The sequence below is a fragment of the Pseudoliparis swirei genome, chromosome 6, assembly GCF_029220125.1.
Source record: "Pseudoliparis swirei isolate HS2019 ecotype Mariana Trench chromosome 6, NWPU_hadal_v1, whole genome shotgun sequence".
Classification (NCBI taxonomy): Eukaryota; Metazoa; Chordata; class Actinopteri; order Perciformes; family Liparidae; genus Pseudoliparis; species Pseudoliparis swirei.
The window spans coordinates 28,845,480-28,869,043 of record NC_079393.1 but is presented as its reverse complement, the minus strand read 5'-3'; the positions used below and the strand labels follow the sequence as shown (position 1 = coordinate 28,869,043).

Below are 23,564 nucleotides of genomic sequence, written 5' to 3'. Positions count from 1 at the left end.
CTTTGTGTTACGGAAACTTTGTTACACTTTCTCATACAGATCCCATTGTTTTGTATAATTCTCAAGAAATAAGTTTCTATGTAACTATAAACTCACAGGAAGATTCTTGTAAACGATTTGAATGATAGTTAGCGGGAAAGTAGAGACACTTTTGAACTGCCTGTACCAATTAGTGTCTTGTCACCTAGAAAGCCTTTTATCCGACCGTATATATTTTTATGTATATATATATAGTTATATTACACATGTAATTGCAAACAATTTGGTCAAAATTAAAAAGATACCACTTTAGTTCAACGTTAAAGTTTATTTAAAATATTATGTTATGAATCTTAACCCATAGTCGAACTGATTTAACGTTATCTGTGAATAAATAAAAAACTCTTTGTGCTCGTTAGTTCCTCCAATATATATATATATATATATATATATATATATGAGATCAGGCTGCCACACAGCGCGCTGACCGCATGGCGCTGTGGAGCTCACTAAGGAGCAGAACCTCAACCACCGCGACTGATGACGTTTCACGAGTCCACGAGAAGATAAGTACAGAGAAGTACACAAGTACAGAAAAGTACATAAAAACAGAGAAGTACACAAGTACAGAAAAGTACACACGTACACAAGTCCAGAGAAGTACACAAGTACAGAGAAGTACACATGTACAGAGAAGTACACAAGTCCAGAGAAGTACACAAGAACAGAGAAGTACACAAGAACAGAGAAGTACGCAAGTACAGAGAAGTACACAAGAACAGAGAAGTACACAAGTACAAAAGTAAAGAGAAGAACGCAAGTACACAAGTACAAAGAAGTACATAAGTACACAATTACAGAGAAGTACAAAAGTACAGAGAAGTACACAAGTACATAGAAGTACACAAGAACAGAGAAGTACACAAGTACAGAGAAGTACACAAGTACAGAGAAGTACACAAGAACAGAGAAGTACACAAGTACAGAGAAGTACACAAGAACAGAGAAGTACACAAGTACAGAGAAGTACACAAGAACAGAGAAGTACACAAGTACAGAGAAGTACACAAGTACAGAGAAGTACACAAGAACAGAGAAGTACACAAGTACAGAGAAGTACACAAGTACAGAGAAGTACAAAGTACAGAGAAGTACACAAGTACAGAGAAGTACACAAGTACAGAGAAGTACACAAGTACAGAGAAGTACACAAGAACAGAGAAGTACACAAGTACAGAGACGTACGGACAAGAACGCACATGGAGAGGCTACAGAGAGATGGCGGCGAGGACGTGTCGGGTGACGCGGCTGAAAGAACTCGTCACACCAAACCCTTCACCGTGATTTGTCAATCCGTTTGTCTGTCAACATTTAGAGAAAACAACAACCAATGAACACTCAGTAAATCACAAGGACCTCCCACCTCACAGCTGAGGCTCATTAGCAGCCTGTCAGTCAGAGAGCAGAGAACACGGCGAGGACTGACGTCACAACCAGGAAGCAGCTGCAGGGATTTAGGCGAGCAGCGCGGAGGAAGAGGAGCTCCAGAGCCACGAGGAGGAACACGCAGCCGGAAGAGGTCCACTTGGACCCGGGAAGTGACTTCACGACACGCTGCGTGTCCGTCACGGTGTCCTCGACATGCTCGCGCTGCTGACTAGGAATGTGTTCTCCAGAGAGGATTGACCAGCGCCTGCAGCTCCGCCTCCAGCCCCGCCTCCAGCCCCGCCTCCAGCTCCACCTGCCCGGCCGGTAAAGAGGGCTCGTGCCCCGGAGGACCACCAGCATGACACGATGACATGATGTCGTTATCGTGAAGCCATATTGGAAATAGTTGTTTTCTGTTTTCTATTTCTCAACATGAATATTATGTAGAAACTTGTAAAAAAAAATATGTATAATACATATTTATAAAAATAAATAAAATGTAATGGTCAGGGGACTTTTTTTTGCTGCTCCGCTCGATGCGCGCGCAGACACGCCGGCATGGAGCTCTGCGGCGCGCGAGACGGAGAGAGAAGAGTGACCGACACGTGGAGACAGAATGACATGCTGCTGTAGAGACGACCAACAACAGACGTTTAGTTTAATAAAGAACAAAGTCGTCTTGAAGGAAAGAACCGTACATTACTTCTGCTGTGATCTGGCGCTAGAGAGAACATTACAGTGGGGCGGGGCCTCACCCTGATAGAATGGTGGGGGGAACACTGGGATGTGTCACATGCAAAAGCCTTTAAAAGGTGAATTTAATTTTTTTTGTAAAATCGAGAAAATGAGCCCAGCCTCCAGAGGGTTAACGTGACATATGTCAGTTACCAAGGCCACTGGTTCTGCTGCTGTTCAGTGGTAAAGATGACAGGACCAATGGGGTCTCTAATACACCTTTGTTTCAGTGGCGACTGGTGAATTTTTTGGGGGGGGGAGTGCAGTTGGGCGACGCGGTTTAAATAGCACTCAACAATGAGAAGAAAAGAGGTTTTGAGTAGAATATTGTAGAACACAAAGCTTTATTTCAAGAACACAGCGTGCTCAACACGGTCCAACAACAACTATCAACACACTGTGACTTTAGCATGAGAGGTTCAGAGCAACTTTAAGGAACATTGGGTTGGGTTTCAGAGGTTTACAGAATAAAAGAGTTTCACCCTCACATGAAAGAGGTTCAGAGCAGAATAGAGTCAGAAAGAGATCACATGTTACATTGGGTGACAGAGTAGACCCACTACTGTAAAGACAAGTAGCTCCTCTCTTTAAAGTGGGCAAACTTCTCAATAACTCTCTGGTTAAAGTCAATCATGTCTGTAACCAGCCTCCATTATTCTGGAGGGAATGTGTCTGTTTTTCAGAACTTTTTCGTTGTGTTTCGATGCCAGTTCGGTCTCCTTCTGCTGCTCTGCTCTGCAAACAGGGTTAGCTTCATGCTGTTAGCGCGTTAGCTCCATGCTCTTAGCTAGATAACTGCGTTAAGATTCGTGCTTTCCACTTGTCTGCAGCTCTTTAGACCCCTCCCCCCGTTGTAGTCCAGAGAGTTTCAGTCCCTTTGGAACAACAGACAGGGGAAACTAAACAGCATTACTCACTGAGCTCCAGCTAACAGCTCCGTTAGCTACCTGCTCACGTAGCTCCATGGAGCTCTCTGGCTGAGGGAACGATACGTCTCTGATCTGCCGAATAGTCCAGTCACGTGAAATAATAAAACGATATCATTGGCCAGAGCACACATTTTTGTGCCCCAAGATTCACGTTTCATCCGCCAATGAGAAGCCGTCCTTGCCGAAACGACCGTGAAATGTTTGCTCGCTGCCACACACACACGTTTGGCCGGTGTCCCGAAAATGAGGAGGGGCTTCTCTCAGTGATGATGAGTGGCGATATATTATCTTTTTTCACATTAACTTAAGTGGTTGTTGACAGGCTGACGGTCTCCCACACACATTTAGCGCGTCAACACGGTATATTTACTTTAAATGATTTGGCATATTATGTTTTTTGACAGGATGTATTATTTATTTATTTTCTTCTTCTTTTTTTTTTTCATCTCAAAATGTTAAGAGGGGCGGCGCTCTAGCGCCCTCTATGGACGCACCGCCACTGCTTTGTTTACTAATCTGGATGTTTCACTGAAGAAACAATTTATCATCCACGATATTAAATACCTCGCTAGCACTTTATAGGGAGGAGCCTCTTTGAAAACACAGCTCTGTGTGAAGTTTGGTCATTAAAAAAGAATACAATTAAACAAGTGTCTAAAATACACGCTGTCTGAAGGGATTACTCGTTAATTCATTAATCGCGATTAATGAATTTCAAAATGTGCGATTAATTAGTTAATTTTTTGTAATCGATTGACAGCCCTAATATTTATATATACAGTAAATATATATTTATAAATAAATAAATGTATATACACAGATATATTTAGATATACATATATGTTTATAAATATGTATTTATATATATTTATAAATAAATATATTTTTATATACACAGTATATATATATATAAATAAATGTATTAATTTATATATATATATTTATATATATATATATTGAGGCGCCACAAACATTTTTTAAAACTGATTTACATTCCATCCGTTCGTTTCTAAAATGAAGACGTGTGTGTTTCTGTCCGCGGCGCTTCAGGGCGAGGAGGGGCGGGGCCAGAAGAGCGTCCTGGATGCGAACCCGGAGCTCCAGGCCATGCTGGAGATGGCGGGGAAGACTCTCCACAGCCAGGGCCTCAGGGAGCCTCAGGAAGACCAGGACCAGTGAGATGGACCTGGTCCTGCTGGGCGTGGATCACATGTACGCCGGACTTTAAGACGTTCTTCTGTCACGACATGCAGGTTTCTCTTTCCTGGTCTTTTGTGAGCTTCTAGCCACATCTTCTGTTCCTCTGATTACAGAAGCCTTGAGAAGAAGGAAGAGGAACACGTCTGGTGGCCTCAACAGGTTCTACATGAGTTCTGTCTGCACTCGTCGTCTGGCAGGTGGATTGAGTTGCATTACTCCGGTCGGCCACCAGAGGCTGCACCAGGACCCCGAGCTCTAAAGAAAACTACAAGCAGTAGAACAACACTCACTAAAAAGAGCAAAGAAAACAAACTAACAGAAGGTTTCAGGTGAAACATCCAACCTGTAGAAGCTCTGCGTCTATAGTGACGTGGATATTAAAATGAGCCTGAAGGCCTCAGAGGAGGGACGCGTCTCCATGTGCATCCTCTACAGCTCAGTAAGGATGAAGAACTAGCGGCAGATTTCAGAGATTATTGGATGCAAACATGCAGCCCATATTAATCACTCTCTTCCATTAGCAGTCGCTAGCAGCGTTAGCTCCTCGCTAAACGTGTGAGGAAGAGGCCACGCAGCACTGACCCATCAGGCCCATCTAATCACTTCATTAATTCAAGATTCAAGATTCAAGATGTTTTATTTGTCACATACACACACAGGGTGTGCAGTGAAATGAAAGTGGCAATGCTCAGCAGGAATGTGCAAGGGCAACAAGTACACACTATTTACAATAAAAAACAACACAATATTTACAGTACAATATTTACAGTAAGTGTGTGTGTGTGTGTGTGTGTGTGTGTGCCTAAGAGGGGCAGTTGTGTGGGTCTATGTGGGGGTCCTGGTGAGGTCGGAGTTCACAATCCTGATGGCCTGAGGAAAGAAACTCCGTCTCAGTCTCTCTGTTCTTGCAGCGTGACTACGGAGGCGCCTGCCTGACCGCAGCAGCTGAAACAGTCTGTTGTTGGGGTGGTGAGGATCCTTCATGATCCTGCCGGCTCTGGTTCTGCACCTCCTGGTGTACAAGTCCTGCAGGGTGGGAGTGTAGTTCCAATAGTGCGCTCAGCCGAACGCACTACTCTCTGCAGAGCCTTCCTGTCCTGAGCGGAGCAGTTGCCAAACCAGGCTGTGATGCTTCCTGTCAGGACGCTCTCTACAGCTCCAGAGTAGAAGGACTGAAGGATCCTCTGGGAAACTTTAAATTTCCTCAGCTGCCTGAGGTGGTAGAGGCGCTGCCTTGCCTTTCTCACCAGAGTGTCTGTGTTCGTTGACCATGTCAGATCCTCGGTGATGTGGACTCCCAGGTATTTATACCTGCTCACCCTCTCCACAGTAGTCCCGTTAATCCCCAGTGGTGAGTACGTCCTCTGTTGTTGTACCCTCCTAAAGTCCACAATCAGCTCCTTAGTTTTGGTGACATTCATGATGAGGCTGTTGTCCCGGCACCAGAGTGACAGATCAGCAACTTCCTCCAGGTAGGCCTTCTCGTCGTTGTCGGAGATCAGGCCCACCACCACTGTGTCATCCGCAAACTTGATGATGGTGTTGAGCTGAACCTGGCCACACAGTAATGTGTGTACAGGAGTACAGTAGGGGCTGAGGACGCAACCCTGGGGATCCTGTGTTCAGGGTGAGGATTTGGAGGTGTGTCTGCCCACCCTGACCACCTGTGGCCTGGCGGTCAGGAAGTCCAGGATCCAAGCACACAGGGGTGTTCAGTCCCAGCTCAATCAGCTTGCCGGCCAGTCTGGGGGGACTATGGTGTTGAAAGCTGAACTATAATCAATGAACAGTAGTCTCACATAGCCCCCCCTCTGGCTGTCCAGATGAGAGAGTGTGGTGTGCAGTACCTGGGAGACAGCATCATCCGTGGATCTGTTTGGGCGATAAGCAAACTGCAGCGGGTCCATGGAGGAAGGGAGGAAGGCGCAGATGTAGTCCTTTATCAGCCTCTCAAAGCATTTCATGACCACCGAGGTGAGGGCCACCGGTCGGTAGTCATTCATACATGCTGGAGAAGCATTCTTGGGCACAGGGACAATAGTGGATCTCTTGTGGATCTCTTGATGTATCTAATCACATCATTAATGTATCTAATCACATCATTAATGTATCTAATGACATCATAAATGTAGACCAGATCTCCACTTCACACCTCTCTTCATGACAAACATCCCCGGGGACCAGACAGGCGACTCTGTATTCCAGCCTTCAGCTCGACTATCATGCAAATCTCTGAGTCGAGTTACACATGCAAACCTCTCCCGGCGGCTCGGTGACTCCATGGAGAATGTTTCTGCTCTGTTTATATTTGTGTATGGAAATGATTTCATCATTTAATTACAGTAAATGTGAATATATTTGGAGCTCGGGATCACCTCATTATTTGCTCCTCGTTGCAGTTATTCGTCCCCTGCTGGATGAAAGGTGTATAACAACATATTATATGGATAACCTCTATCTACTAAAGAACAGTTTTGAGGCAATTTGCATAAATATTTCCACGGCAACTGCATTTCAGAGGGATTCAATAATATACTTACTACTTTTATTGATGTATTTAATTAATATTAGGGCTGTGAAACGATAAAAAAATTTAATCGGGTTAATCACAGGTTTCTGTGGATTAATCATGATTAATCACATATTACCGATATTCTCGGTATATTTTTGTGAGAACATAAAGATTCATGGCAAAAGACGTATCATTTAAACATTCTTTTTTTATTCATAAAAAAACAAACAATGGTGCTGCAACTCAGCAGTTATTTAGCAGTTTATGAACATTAATATAACCTCATTCCAAACAGAATGTTGAAACAGAACATGTTTCTCTTTTCTGTCAACCATTAACACATGACACAATCTAAAGGCCCGCCTAGCTAGTCTTCCTTTAGCAGCTGGTGAGGCAAACTAACTTGTTCACATTCTCTGACAGTAAAGCTGACCGCTTCTTTTGCACAATGTGTCCTGCGACTGAGAACCGTCGTTCACATGGAACCGTGGAAGAAGGAGTGGCGAGGTATTTGCAAGCTAGTGAGGCCAACTGCTCATGAGCTCCTGAATGAGATGACCACCACTCCAAGGGGCCGTCCTCCAGACCAACGCTGGGCTCTGCTCTGTACCTGTGTAGGGCTCTGTGAGGCTGCTGCACCTCTTCATCTGATTCAGAATCTGAGCCCATTACCAGAAGGCTCATTTTCTTCTTGGGTGGCCCATCTTCAGCAGCTTGTGTCCTCCTGGCCCTGTGTGACTGTTCCTGCAGCAATCTCTCAAGTGTGGTCCACACCTCTGGTCTCTCACTCTTGGGTAGGCTCTTCAGGTCTTTAAAACGTGGATCCAGCACTGTTGCAATCTTGAGCCATTCATTGTTGGTATTTTCTTGGTGGGAGGCTAGGTCTGTCTTGAATGCCGTCTTAAATGTCACCACATATGCAGGGTCATCTTCGGTGACTTCCATTACATGACGCAGGTGGCAGAGTGCAGGCAGTACCACAGAGCAGGAGACATAGGCCTCCCCACCCAGAATTCCAGTTACATACCTTCAGTGGAAACACACAGACACACACACACACACACACAGGAAGATGGAGGAGGTGAGAGAGATAATTAAGTTATTAAAACAGGTACACAAATATAATTTGAATTTAATCTTTGACTCTTTGTGGAGCACTTTGTAAACATTGTTTTGAAAGGTGCTATATAAATAAAGTTATTATTATTAATCAGTCCAATTTAATGTTAGAATAGTCACATTATCATGGATTGCTTACTTGCAGGGCTCTAGAAGAGATTCCAGTCTCTGCAGTCGGTCCCATTCCTGTTGTGTCAGCGTCACTAGTTTGTGGTGCTGCTGTCACTGCATCCGTATTGCGGATCAGACGTTTAACCATGTCCAGCGTTGAGTTCCAGCGTGTCGGGACGTCTTGGATCCGTGGCGGCTGCGCCTGCATGCGGTTCTCTTGCTCCGCGTTGAGCTCCGCCGTGTTTGCTGGGCTGTGCTTGAAGTGGCCAACAATTTTGCGACACTTGGACAACGCATTCACAAACCCGCTGTCAGCGAGGCTCACGGTGATGCTTCTCTGCTAAATGTGAGCGATGCACGGCATGTGTTCATATGGCAGTAGTCTAGCCGCGGCTACCATATTGCGTGCACTGTCTGTCCCTATAGTCGTCATTTTCTGATCAATTGCCCAGTTGCTTGCAACAGTTTTGAACTGTTCAGCACATGCCTCTGCAAAGTGGCGCTCTTCGGTTTTCATGCACGTTAGTGCAAACGACTTTAATTTCCATTTGTCGGATATTAGATGTGCAGTTACACCCAGATAATTATCATTACTCACAGAGGTCCAGTGATCCCCTGTCAGCGCCACATGTTCCGTAGCAGCCAAGTCTTTTTCCTTTTTGTTCTTTTCAGTTTCATACAGCTCGTGGATTTTAGTCATGATAGTGCGTCTTTGCGGTGCTTTGATGCCCAGGTCCCCCGTTGCCACTCGCAAAACTTCGGTGAACCCCTCATCCTCAACAATATTAATTGGTCGACAGCTTTTTGCAATCCATTCCGCAACTGTGCTCGTTAGCTTGTCACAGGCAGACTTAGTGAGGGGCCGACGTTGTTCAGTGAGGGTGGTTTGCCGCATTCCACTCACCTCACCGGCAAACCCATGCTTCGCGTTGAGATGGTACTTAAGGCTGGTTGTGCTACGGTGAAACGACAACGTCTTGCCGCAGAATGTACACATCACTTTTGATTTATTTAATGTTCCATCTTTGAATTTTTGGAACATGAACTTCCCATCCAGAAGGTCCCCAGGCTCATCGGAATTATACATGTTGCTTGCTAGGATAGCAGTTAACGTCTGACTGCATTAGAACCGGAAGTAGTTCAGATTGAATATATATGGAAGTTCATTCTGCGCATGCGTTAAATGCGTTATAAAAAACAACTAGTTAAACCTGTAATTTGATTAACTGAGTTAACGCGTTATTTTTCACAGCACTAATTAATATACTTGCTACTTTTGTTGATTGTACTTATTTAAAATACGTACTACTGATGAAACTACCCAGTAGGTAGAAGCAGAACATTAATCTATTTAATCCTTCAGTCCTAATATTCCAATAAAAGAACGATTGATCTCAAAATGATCATGCTAAACATAACATGCACTGTGGATGAGACAATGGGCTCAGACGAGGCCGACCAATCAGGAGCAAGACATGCAGACTTGTTTAGACACTTTGTGTCTCTTCGTAGTGGTTTTGTGTCTCTTTGTAGTTTGGATTGTGTCTCTGTGTAGTTGTTTTGAGTCTCTTTGTGGTTGTTTTGAGTCTCTTTGTGGTTGTTTTGTGTCTCTGTGTAGTTGTTTTGAGTCTCTTTGTGGTTGTTTTGTGTCTCTTTGTGGTTGTTTTGTGTCTCTTTGTAGTTGTTTTGGTCTCTTTGTAGTTGTTTTGTGTCTCTGTGTAGTTGTTTTTTGTCTTCTTTGTAGTTGTTGTGTGTCTCTTTGTAGTTGTTTTTTGTCTTCTTCGTGGTTGTTTTGAGTCTCTTTGTGGTTGTTTTTAGTCTCTTTGTGGTTGTTTTGGTCTCTTTGTGGTTGTTTTGTGTCTCTTTGTAGTTGTTTTGTGTCTTCTTTGTAGTTGTTGTGTGTCTCTTTGTAGTTGTTTTTTGTCTTCTTTGTGGTTGTTTTGTGCCTCTTTTTAGTTGTTTTCTGTCACTTTAGAGTTGTTTTGTGTCACTTTGTAGTTGTTTTGTGTATTTTTGTAGTTTTGTGTATTTTTGTCGTTGTTTGTGTATTTTTGTAGTTGTTTTGTGCCTCTTTTGAGTTGTTTTGTGTCACTTTGTCGTTGTTTTGTGTATTTTGTTAGTTGTTTTGTGTATTTTTGTAGTTTTGTGTATTTTGTTAGTTGTTTTGTGTATTTTTGTAGTTGTTTTGTGTATTTTGTTAGTTGTTTTGTGTATTTTTGTAGTTGTTTTGTGTATTTTGTTCGTTGTTTTGTGTATTTTTGTAGTTGTTTTGTGTATTTTTGTAGTTGTTTTTTGTCTCTTTGTCATTGTTTTTTGTCTCTTTGTAGTTGTTTCGTTATGAATCTTGAGTGACATGTTGCTGGTGACAGGAAGGGGGACCCTGTGACACGGTGGGCCCAGCCCTGTGCCCAGGAGGCCTGTTCAATAACCCATCCATGATACTACTACTTTTACTTTAGCACAGAATGATAACACAACTTTTGCACTTTTGGAGTCCATCATTTATTTAACTGTGGCACTTTTCCTGAAGTGTAGGATGTGAGTACTTCCTCCAGCCCCGACGACAGATAGGAGTAAACACACATGCTGCTTCTCACTTATTGCGTTGGTTCATTTAGACCTTGAGAGGATGGTTTCAAGTCCATGGGAACATGCTCAGCAGCGCGGGCCCTTCTGGACCACCTGTAACGGACCAGCAGGAGTCCTCGCACCGCAGTTTGACGACCACCTGCACAGTTCCTTGAGGTCTTTACGATGCGCAGCTTCTGGAGAACTCACAGAGCCGACTGAGGCCCCTGTGAGGCCCCTGTGAGGCCCCTGTGAGGCTCCGTGGCGGCTCAAGAGCCCTCTCTCGCTCTCTCGTTTGCATAGATACCGTCCTCACTTCCGGTCCTTCTTTACAACTTGTGTGCTCTGCCTGTAACGCAAGTGCACTTTTACTTCCTCGTCCGCGCAGATAGAGGAAGTGGCCGTGTGGAGGCGGCCTGCTTTGTTTGTTCGGTTCTTGTTGTCAACGCTCCACATCCTCTCCCAGCCTCGCGCCCTGAACACCATGAGCAGATAGAGACGACGTCTGGAGAACAGAACCGAGCTACTGACGGTATGTAACCGAGCCACTAACGGTATGTAACCGAGCTACTGACGGTATGTTACCGAGCTACTGACGGTCCGTTACCGAGCTACTGATGGTATGTTACCGCGCTACTGACGGTCCGTTACCGAGCTACTGACGGTATGTAACCGCGCTACTGACGGTCCGTTACCGAGCTACTGACGGTCCGTTACTGAGCTACTGACGGTATGTTACCGAGCTACTGACGGTCCGTTACCGAGCTACTGACGGTATGTTACCGAGCTACTGACGGTCCGTTACCGAGCTACTGACGGTCCGTTACTGAGCTACTGACGGTCCGTTACCGAGCTACTGGCGGTACGTTACCGATCCACTGACGGTCCGTTACCGATCTACTGATGGTCCGTTACCGATCCACTGACGGTATGTAACCGAGCCACTGACGGTATGTAACCGAGCCACTGACGGTATGTAACCGAGCTACTGACGGTCCGTTACCGATCTACTGACGGTCCGTTACCGATCTACTGATGGTACATTACCGAGCTACTGACGGTACGGAGAAGGATTTCCGCTTCTACAGCTCCTCATCTGCTGGGCTTCAGAGGAGTGGACCCAGCTCAAAGCAGGTGTCTGTCTCTCTGTCTCTCTCTCTGTCTGTCTCTCTGTCTGTCTCTCTGTCTGCCTCTCTGTCTCTCTGTCTGTCTCTCTCTGTCTGTCTGTCTGTCTTACTGTCTCTCTGTCTGTCTGTCTCTCTGTCTCTCTCTCTCTGTCTGTCTCTCTGTCTCTCTCTCTCTGTCTCTCTCTGTCTGTCTCTCTCTCTCTCTCTCTGTCTGTCTCTCTGTCTCTCTCTCTCTTACTGTCTCTCTGTCTGTCTGCTTTTCTGGCGGTTTGCTGCCTTCACTGTCACTCTTGGATCTATCATGATCTAAGTCATGATGGTCTTATTGGTCTTGTTGGTCTTGATGGCTCTAATGGTCTTGATGGTCTGGATGGCCCTAATGGTTTGGATGGCCCTAATGGTCTGGATGGCCCTAATGGTCTCGCTCTGGTTTCTCCTGCGCCGCTCTGCGCTCAACTCAACTTTGTTTATACTCCGCGACTTATTGAGCGCTGTAATAATCGCGCGACACAACGAATCGATTATGAAATTCGTTGCCAACTATTTTAATAATCGATTTTTATCGATTTTATCGATTCGTTGTTGCAGCCCTAGTTCTGACATGTGTCGAGAAGTTTGTTTAATCTATTTGAGCGTCAATACACATTTTTTAGCTCCCTTAATAAAGGTGGGCCACATATTCTGATGTTTAGATACATATGTATTACAGCTTACAATCTGAGTCTCTTTCTTGGACAGAAGCAGCGTGGTTCAAAAGTAGAGCGGGCTTGGAGGTAGTGTGCTGACGGTAAGGTTGTTAGTGTTACCATCAAGCATCCAGTTAGCATTGAGTCTTAGTCATGGTCACACTGGGGAAACGCTCTGCTGGGATTCTGCTTCCTGTTGGCTTTCCGCCCCAGTTGACTCCAGTGAAGAAGAGTTTGGTTTCAAAGTGAGTTGTGGTCTGTGGACGAGAGCGGGCCTGCAGCGTATCCAGCATCCAGCACTGAGACGTGGCCTTAAAGCCTCAGGCTGGTTCATTATATTGAATGTGTTGCGTGTCTAAATTATCCTAAATTTAACAAAGCACTCCATGGGCCCTAGTGCGAAACACCCACTCCGTGTAAAGTAGAACACCCCAGGTTAACAACGTTAGCGCCGTTGTTTGCACTGTTATCTTTGTTTGCACTGTTATCTCATGATGCGCGGTTACCGTTGTTTGCACTGTTATCTCTGTCTGCTCTGTTACATTTGTTTGCACTGTTATCTCATTATGCGCGGTTACTGTTGTTTGCACTGTTATCTCTGTCTGCTCTGTTACCTTTGTTTACACTGTTATCTCATTATGCGTGGTTACTGTTGTTTGCACTGTTATCTCTGTCTGCAATGTTACCTTTGTTTGCACTGTTAGCTATGTCTGCAGTTACCTTTGTTTGCACTGTTATCTCTGTCTGCAATGCTACCTTTGTTTGCACTGTTAGCTCTGTCTGCTCTGTTACATTTGTTTGCACTGTTATCTCATTATGCGCGGTTACTGTTGTTTGCACTGTTATCTCTGTCTGCAATGTTACCTTTGTTTGCACTGTTAGCTCTGTCTGCTCTGTTACCTTTGTTTGTAATGTTATCTCATTATGCGCTGTTACTGTTGTTTGCACTGTTATCTCTGTCAGCAATGTTACCTTTGTTTGCAATGTTATCTCTGTCTGCAATGTTACCGTTGTTTGCACTGTTATCTCTGTCTGCAATGCTACCTTTGTTTGCACAGTTAGCTCTGTCTATAATGTTACCTTTGTTTGCAATGTTATCTCTGTCTGCAATGCTACCTTTGTTTGCACAGTTAGCTCTGTCTATAATGTTACCTTTGTTTGCAATGTTATCTCTGTCTGCAATGTTACCTTTGTTTGCACTGTTATCTCTGTCTGCAATGCTACCTTTGTTTGCACAGTTAGCTCTGTCTATAATGTTACCTTTGTTTGCAATGTTATCTCTGTCTGCAATGCTACCTTTGTTTGCACAGTTAGCTCTGTCTATAATGTTACCTTTGTTTGCAATGTTATCTCTGTCTGCAATGTTACCGTTGTTTGCACTGTTATCTCTGTCTGCAATGCTACCTTTGTTTGCACAGTTAGCTCTGTCTATAATGTTACCTTTGTTTGCAATGTTATCTCTGTCTGCAATGCTACCTTTGTTTGCACAGTTAGCTCTGTCTATAATGTTACCTTTGTTTGCAATGTTATCTCTGTCTGCAATGTTACCTTTGTTTGCACTGTTATCTCTGTCTGCAATGCTACCTTTGTTTGCACAGTTAGCTCTGTCTATAATGTTACCTTTGTTTGCAATGTTATCTCTGTCTGCAATGCTACCTTTGTTTGCACAGTTAGCTCTGTCTATAATGTTACCTTTGTTTGCAATGTTATCTCTGTCTGCAATGCTACCTTTGTTTGCACAGTTAGCTCTGTCTATAATGTTACCTTTGTTTGCAATGTTATCTCTGTCTGCAATGTTACCTTTGTTTGCACTGTTATCTCTGTCTGCAATGCTACCTTTGTTTGCACAGTTAGCTCTGTCTATAATGTTACCTTTGTTTGCAATGTTATCTCTGTCTGCAATGCTACCTTTGTTTGCACAGTTAGCTCTGTCTATAATGTTACCTTTGTTTGCAATGTTATCTCTGTCTGCAATGTTACCTTTGTTTGCACTGTTATCTCTGTCTGCAATGCTACCTTTGTTTGCACAGTTAGCTCTGTCTATAATGTTACCTTTGTTTGCAATGTTATCTCTGTCTGCAATGTTACCGTTGTTTGCACTGTTAGCTCTGTCTGCAATGTTGATAATGATGATGACATGATAATGGATATTTACTAGGGCTGGGCACGTTAACGCGTTAATCTTGCGTTAACGCATCAATTAATAAACGCCGACAATTATTTTATCGCGTGTTAACGCAGGTTTTATTATTTATTTTATTATTGTAAAAGTTTGTTTCTCACAGGCTTTTATTTTGTAAAAGTCTGCTACTGATTGCTGCGGAACCGGAAAAGAAAGTAATTCGCGGTTTAACAAACATGGAGAAGAGTACGGAGATTTTAAATGGCCATTTTCAATTTAAAGTTCTTAACCCTTGTGTTGCCTTAGGGTCAATTTGACCCGAATCAATATTACACCCTCCTGCCGCCTTAGGATTAATTTGACCCCATTCAATGTTTAATGTCGGTGTTCTTTCGGTAGTCAACAAACAAACATAAAGTGCCTCACACTTAAACTTGGAAAACAATATTAATTCTAATAATTTTCTGGAGGTTTCAATTGCTGGCGTCAAATTGAACCCAAAGGGTAAAATATGTTAGTAAATATAAAGGTAACAGGAGGGTGAAACATTGAATCGGGTCAAAATGACCCAAAGGCGGGGGAGGGTTAAATATTTAATCGGGTCAAAATGACCCTAAGGCAACAGGAGGGTTAAAGACGGCGGAGTCGACAGAAACAAAGTCATATGTAACCACTGCCAAGATGAATTGTCTTATCACCGGAGTACTTCCAGTCTTAAATATCATTTAAATGCTAAACACACCGTTGATGCCAGCAAATCATACAACAAACACACAGTGCGAGCGAGGCTTCGGCAGACGACGCTGCAGGGAGGAGATCAACCAAGGCAAGAGAAGCTAACCAATGACATAGCGAAGTGGAGAGCTACAGACTGCAGGCCGGTTAGTCTTGTGGAAGACGTCGGTCTGAGAAACATTTTGAGAATCTCAACAAATGACGACAGGTATGAGACGCCCTCAAGACACACATCACACGGAGAATACACGAGTTGTATGGAAAGGAGAGGACTGCAAAGCGACAGCTTCACAACGTGCTGTTGCTCTCTGGGGACGACTGGACATCGGGGGACCAGACGTCCTCTTTCCCCGGACATGTCCTGCCTTTGAGACCTAAAAAATGCGTCCGGCAGGGATTCCAAAAACGTCGGGTTTTGCTTCGTCGGATATTTGTGTTTCTCTGGGTTTTCATAAACTAGTATTTACCCCTTACAAGTTTTGGAAATGGTATCTCCCTTACGTTCCACCTTCTTACGTGAGCTCTGACGGTATATAGGACAGTCATTGGTTGACCGATCTCAGGGTTGCCAGATACACGATAATTATCCTCCAAATACAACCATTTTGAGCCTTTGGTACGATACTTTACCATCTCCAATCTGGCAACACGGAGCACCTCGCCGCCTCCACTAGTTCATTGTTGTTTGTGCTATAAACTCCTCCCAGCGCCGCCGCTCCCATAGCGCACTACGCGCTGTGCGGAGGGCACCACGTCCTGAGGGGGCTCCACAAAATAGGCAACTAAAAAATCCTCATAGTTATAATAATTATAATGCCGATATTATTTCAGTCTAGAAATATTCGGCACCTTTTAGGCATGTATATCACAAAACAGGCAGAACAAGAGAGATGTTTAATCCCAGCACCCCGAGACGAAGTGTCCTCTTTTTCACAAACTCAAATCTGGTCACCCTACTGGACATCACTCGGTCACCACAATGACCTCGGAGTTACTGAGCATTATATTGATGAGAAGTGGGCGCTGCATTCACACGCCCTGACTGATGAAAACAGAGGAGACACATGATGCTGAAACATGCGAGGGACACTTTACTGAAGTTGCACAGCAGTGGAATGTGTCAAAGTCACCACACTGAGCAGATAGAGCACCAGAGATGATCGCTGCTGCGAGACGACTGCCTTTGATCATGTCCCTGCTTCACAGTCTCCAGCGTTCTGTCACAGTGTCTCTGCATAACTGCGTTGGACAATGTCCTGACAGATTTGATGGCACTTTAGTTCATATGGCAGAACATTTAAAATAAGTGTCAAGTTCTAGGAATTGACAAACTGCACTGAAAGTGTTTTCTGGTGTCTCACTCTAACAGGGACAACAAATGTTATGGCACTTTCATTCATATGGCAGAACATTTAAAATAGAAGTGCGCTATACACTACTTTTGAATTAATTATTGGATTTTGCATATACAAATGCGATTAATCAGACAAATAATGCGATTAATCGCGATTAAAAATTGTAATCGTTGCCCAGCCCTAATATTTACACATGTTCACATTTATTGATATTAAGCAATTAATTCCTCTGCATCTATTTATAATGTTACGCTTTTAGCTTTTATAAATTCTTTCTGGAGCACAAGTGTAAACATATCTTTAAACCACTTTTATATATAAAGGGAGAGGGTGAGCATGAGTTCATGGGCTTTATTGGCTCTTTCTGGTTTTACCAACATACGAGAGAACTCTGCGCAGTGCATTGTTGATAGTTCACGTCAGATTTAATCCAGTGTTGTTTCGATATCTTTTGGCTCATTTGCAAGTTAAACATCAGATATTGAGACGTCAGGGGAAAATGTGCTTTATTTATCAAACCCACGTGAGTTTCACCCCAATCAAAGCCACCCCATCATCATGACCACCAACCACCTATCTGACCCTCATCTGACCCCTATCTGACACCTATCTGACCGCTATCTGAAACCTATCTGACCTCTATCTGACCTATATCTGACACCTATCTGACCTCTATCTGACTTCTATCTGACCCCTATCTGACACCTATCTGACCTCTATCTGACCCCTATCTGACACCTATCTGACTTATATCTGACTTCTATCTGACACCTATCTGACACCTATCTGACACCTATCTGACACCTATCTGACCTCTATCTGACCCCTATCTGACACCTATCTGACTTCTATCTGACCCCTATCTGACACCTATCTGACTTCTATCTGACACCTATCTGACACCTATCTAACACCTGCAGATGGCTCGTCAGCAGGGCGAGATGACGGAGTACAAGAAGATGATGATCAAGCGTGACCTGGAGACGGGCGTGGTCATGACGGTGTTCCGCCAGAAGGCGGAGCGGCTCACCGTGCAGGTCATCACGGAGACCCGGCAGGTGGCGTGGACGCGCACCGCGGACAAGACCGATGGCGTCTGTGAGTATATTCATGATGGCTCATCAAACTCAGGAACATCTTTTCACCATGAGAGGAGCTAACATATTGGTTTATTCATGCACTGGTCAATTTTGAGATGTGGGATACTTCGTCGTCTTTCAGACGAGTTGAAAGGAAAGATCCAAAATACACATTTTGGGGTTTATTGGACTACTTTGTCTATTTGTGGGTCTCGATTTCTCCTACATCCATCTCTTGTCCTCTAATAATGCTATACAGCAATATTTGTTTATGAGAGGGTCCCAGTTGTCTCTTGCTCACAGTCATGCTTTCATATGAAGAGAGAAGCTCTTCTAAAGGCCATGTGCACTGTGTCTGAGTTCTGGAACACCCCGGAGCGTCTGATTGGTCGAACTCAAGTCAGAAGGTGGAAAGGTTTCAGGTCGATAAGGTGGCGCCAGTCAGGGGCGTTTGTAGGATTCAAAGAAAGGGGGGGCTCAGCCCCAAGGGGAGAGGGATGTCAGGATATGTTTACAATTTGTTTTGGGGTCCCGGATATCCATTGTTTCATATCCATTGTTTCATATCCATTGTTTTATATCCATTGTATTATATCCATTGTTTTAAATCTATTGTTTCATATCCATTGTTTTATATCCATTGTATTATATCCATTGTTTTAAATCTATTGTTTCATATCCATTGTTTTATATCCATTGTATTATATCCATTGTTTTATATCCATTGTATTATATCCATTGTTTTAAATCTATTGTTTCATATCCATTGTTTCAAATCCATTGTTTCATATCAATTCTTTTATATCCATTGTTTTATATCCATTGTTTCATATCAATTCTTTCATATCCATTGTTTTATATCCATTGTTTTATATCCATTGTTTCATTGTTTTCTTACAACACTTAAAACAGGCCTAAATCAGGCCTAAAACAGGCATAATTCAGGCCTAAAATGGGCATAAAACAGGCTTAAAACTGGCCTAAATTAGACTTAAAACAGGCATAAAACAGACCTGAAACAGGCCAAAAAGAGACCTAAAACAAGTCTAAATCAGGCCTAAAACGGGCCTAAAACCTAAAACAGGCCTAACGACGCCTCTGGCCCAGTGTGCAGGACTGTAAGATGCTTGGGGTTAATAAACTTTACAAAGCTCAGTAAAAACAGACACCTTCAAATGTATTTAATTTTAAATGATTTATATCCACATTCATGTCCACTGAATGAATCCCGGCTACTGAACGTGCGCCTTGCTGATAGGACCCGGGTCCTATCAGCAAGGCTGCTTCCTATGGCTTGGGGTCCATTGATAGCACATGCTAGCTACATGCTAACGTGTTCTCAGGTGGGCACACTGTTAAAACTTTGTACGAGTTTTCAGTAGAATATAAAATAATGACAGACATGAGTAATACATACAAAGGTTGCAGCGGTTCTGGTGACCTGTACATATGAACCATGATGTTCACATGTATCTGCTGTGTTTCAGTGGACGTGTTTGAGATCAGAGAGGTCCGTCCAGGGAGGAACTCCAAGGACTTTGAGCGCTTTAAAGATGGGAAGGACAAACACGATGAGAACACCTGCTTCACCATCCTGTACGGCTCCCAGTTCGTCCTCAACACCCTGAGTCTGGGAGGTGAGCGCTTCACTCATGTGTCCTCCTTGCTTTGCTGTGAGCTAGTTAGCTGACCCGTTGTGTGAGAGCCCCACTAGTTAGCTGACCGGTTGTGTGAGAGATCCACTAGTTAGCTGACCCGTTGTGTGAGAGCCCCACTAGTTAGCTGACCCGTTGTGTGAGAGCCCCACTAGTTAGCTGACCCGTTGTGTGAGAGATCCACTAGTTAGCTGACCCATTGTGTGAGAGCCCCACTAGTTAGCTGACCCGTTGTGTGAGAGCCCCACTAGTTAGCTGACCCGTTGTGTGAGAGCCCCACTAGTTAGCTGACCCGTTGTGAGAGATCCACTAGTTAGCTGACCCGTTGTGAGAGCCCCACTAGTTAGCTGACCCGTTGTGTGAGAGCCCCGCTAGTTAGCTGACCCGTTGTGTGAGAGCCCCACTAGTTAGCTGACCCGTTGTGTGAGAGATCCACTAGTTAGCTGACCCGTTGTGTGAGAGATCCACTAGTTAGCTGACCCGTTATGAGAGAGCCCCACTAGTTAGCTGACCCGTTATGTGAGAGCCCCACTAGTTAGCTGACCCGTTGTGTGAGAGCCCCACTAGTTAGCTGACCCGTGTGTGAGAGCCCCACTAGTTAGCTGACCCGTTGTGTGAGAGCCCCACTAGTTAGCTGACCCGTTGTGTGAGAGCCCCACTAGTTAGCTGACCCGTTGTGTGAGAGCCCCACTAGTTAGCTGACCCGTTGTGAGAGCCCCACTAGTTAGCTGACCCGTTGTGTGAGAGCCCGACTAGTTAGCTGACCCGTTGTGTGAGAGCCCCACTAGTTAGCTGACCCGTTATGTGAGAGCCCCACTAGTTAGCTGACCCGTTGTGAGAGCCCCACTAGTTAGCTGACCCGTTGTGTGAGAGCCCCACTAGTTAGCTGACCCGTTGTGTGAGAGCCCCACTAGTTAGCTGACCCGTTGTGAGAGCCCCACTAGTTAGCTGACCCGTTGTGAGAGCCCACTAGTTAGCTGACCCGTTGTGTGAGAGCCCCGCTAGTTAGCTGACCCGTTCTGTGAGAGCCCCGCTAGTTAGCTGACCCGTTGTGAGAGATCCACTAGTTAGCTGACCCGTTGTGAGAGCCCCACTAGTTAGCTGACCCGTTGTGTGAGAGCCCCACTAGTTAGCTGACCCGTTGTGTGAGAGCCCCACTAGTTAGCTGACCCGTTGTGTGAGAGCCACACTAGTTAGCTGACCCGTTGTGTGAGAGCCCCACTAGTTAGCTGACCCGTTGTGTGAGAGCCCCACTAGTTAGCTGACCCGTTGTGTGAGAGCCCCACTAGTTAGCTGACCCGTTGTGTGAGAGCCCCACTAGTTAGCTGACCCGTTGTGAGAGCCCACTAGTTAGCTGACCCGTTGTGTGAGAGCCCCACTAGTTAGCTGACCCGTTGTGTGAGAGCCCCACTAGTTAGCTGACCCGTTGTGTGAGAGCCCCACTAGTTAGCTGACCCGTTGTGAGAGCCCCACTAGTTAGCTGACCCGTTGTGTGAGAGCCCCACTAGTTAGCTGACCCATTGTGTGAGAGCCCCACTAGTTAGCTGACCCGTTGTGTGAGAGCCCCACTAGTTAGCTGACCCGTTGTGTGAGAGCCCCACTAGTTAGCTGACCCGTTGTGTGAGAGCCCCACTAGTTAGCTGACCCGTTGTGTGAGAGCCCCGCTAGTTAGCTGACCCGTTGTGTGAGAGCCCCACTAGTTAGCTGACCCGTTGTGTGAGAGCCCCACTAGTTAGCTGACCCGTTGTGTGAGAGCCCCACTAGTTAGCTGACCCGTTGTGTGAGAGCCCCACTAGTTAGCTGACCCGTTGTGTGAGAGCCCCACTAGTTAGCTGACCCGTTGTGTGAGAGCCCCACTAGTTAGCTGACCCGTTGTGTGAGAGCCCCACTAGTTAGCTGACCCGTTGTGTGAGAGCCCCACTAGTTAGCTGACCCGTTGTGTGAGAGCCCCACTAGTTAGCTGACCCGTTGTGTGAGAGCCCCACTAGTTAGCTGACCCGTTGTGTGAGAGCCCCACTAGTTAGCTGACCCGTTGTGTGAGAGCCCCACTAGTTAGCTGACCCGTTGTGTGAGAGCCCCACTAGTTAGCTGACCCGTTGTGAGAGCCCCACTAGTTAGCTGACCCGTTGTGTGAGAGATCCACTAGTTAGCTGACCTGTTGTGTGAGAGCCCCACTAGTTAGCTGACCCGTTGTGTGAGAGCCCCACTAGTTAGCTGACCCGTTGTGTGAGAGCCCCACTAGTTAGCTGACCCGTTGTGTGAGAGCCCCACTAGTTAGCTGACCCGTTGTGTGAGAGCCCCACTAGTTAGCTGACCCGTTGTGTGAGAGCCCCACTAGTTAGCTGACCCGTTGTGTGAGAGCCCCACTAGTTAGCTGACCCGTTGTGTGAGAGCCCCACTAGTTAGCTGACCCGTTGTGTGAGAGCCCCACTAGTTAGCTGACCCGTTAGGAGAGAGCCCCGCTAGTTAGCTGACCCGTTGTGTGAGAGCCCACTAGTTAGCTGACCCGTTGTGTGAGAGCCCCACTAGTTAGCTGACCCGTTGTGTGAGAGCCCCACTAGTTAGCTGACCCGTTGTGTGAGAGCCCCACTAGTTAGCTGACCCGTGTGAGAGCCCCACTAGTTAGCTGACCCGTTGTGTGAGAGCCCCACTAGTTAGCTGACCCGTTGTGTGAGAGCCCCACTAGTTAGCTGACCCGTTGTGTGAGAGCCCCACTAGTTAGCTGACCCGTTGTGAGAGCCCCACTAGTTAGCTGACCCGTTGTGTGAGAGCCCCACTAGTTAGCTGACCCGTTGTGTGAGAGCCCCACTAGTTAGCTGACCCGTTGTGTGAGAGCCCCACTAGTTAGCTGACCCGTTGTGTGAGAGCCCCACTAGTTAGCTGACCCGTTGTGTGAGAGCCCCACTAGTTAGCTGACCCGTTGTGTGAGAGCCCCACTAGTTAGCTGACCCGTTGTGTGAGAGCCCACTAGTTAGCTGACCCGTTGTGTGAGAGCCCCACTAGTTAGCTGACCCGTTGTGTGAGAGCCCCACTAGTTAGCTGACCCGTTGTGTGAGAGCCCCACTAGTTAGCTGACCCGTTGTGTGAGAGCCCCACTAGTTAGCTGACCCGTTGTGTGAGAGCCCACTAGTTAGCTGACCCGTTGTGTGAGAGCCCCACTAGTTAGCTGACCCGTTGTGTGAGAGCCCCACTAGTTAGCTGACCCGTTGTGTGAGAGCCCCACTAGTTAGCTGACCCGTTGTGTGAGAGCCCCACTAGTTAGCTGACCCGTTGTGTGAGAGCCCCACTAGTTAGCTGACCCGTTGTGTGAGAGCCCACTAGTTAGCTGACCCGTTGTGAGAGCCCCACTAGTTAGCTGACCCGTTGTGAGAGCCCCACTAGTTAGCTGACCCGTTGTGTGAGAGCCCCACTAGTTAGCTGACCCGTTGTGTGAGAGCCCCACTAGTTAGCTGACCCGTTATGTGATAGCCCCACTAGTTAGCTGACCCGTTGTGAGAGCCCCACTAGTTAGCTGACCCGTTGTGAGAGCCCCACTAGTTAGCTGACCTGTTGTGTGAGAGCCCCACTAGTTAGCTGACCCGTTGTGTGAGAGCCCCACTAGTTAGCTGACCCGTTGTGTGAGAGCCCCACTAGTTAGCTGACCCGTTGTGTGAGAGCCCCACTAGTTAGCTGACCCGTTGTGAGAGCCCCACTAGTTAGCTGACCCGTTGTGAGAGCCCCACTAGTTAGCTGACCCGTTGTGTGAGAGCCCCACTAGTTAGCTGACCCGTTGTGAGAGCCCCACTAGTTAGCTGACCTGTTGTGTGAGAGCCCCACTAGTTAGCTGACCCGTTGTGAGAGCCCCACTAGTTAGCTGACCCGTTGTGTGAGAGCCCCACTAGTTAGCTGACCCGTTGTGTGAGAGACCCACTAGTTAGCTGACCCGTTATGAGAGAGCCCCACTAGTTAGCTGACCCGTTGTGTGAGAGCCCCACTAGTTAGCTGACCCGTTGTGTGAGAGCCCCGCTAGTTAGCTGACCCGTTGTGAGAGCCCCACTAGTTAGCTGACCCGTTGTGTGAGAGCCCCACTAGTTAGCTGACCCGTTGTGTGAGAGCCCCACTAGTTAGCTGACCCGTTGTGTGAGAGCCCCACTAGTTAGCTGACCCGTGTGTGAGAGCCCCACTAGTTAGCTGACCCGTTATGAGAGAGCCCCACTAGTTAGCTGACCCGTTGTGTGAGAGCCC

The 23,564-nt window shown here is 45.8% G+C and overlaps 1 protein-coding gene across 1 annotated transcript in view; it reads left to right on the top strand.

The window, feature by feature from the left end:
• The first annotated feature begins 11,010 nt into the window (after positions 1-11,010).
• Positions 11,011-23,564, top strand: part of plcg2 (phospholipase C, gamma 2) — a 67,406-nt gene continuing 54,852 nt past the window's right edge. The window contains exons 1-3 of the mRNA XM_056417349.1: positions 11,011-11,113; positions 17,527-17,704; positions 19,173-19,322. Coding sequence (XP_056273324.1) covers positions 17,527-17,704; positions 19,173-19,322 — 328 coding nt within the window. The 5' untranslated portion in view covers positions 11,011-11,113. The remainder of the gene's footprint in view (positions 11,114-17,526; positions 17,705-19,172; positions 19,323-23,564) is intronic.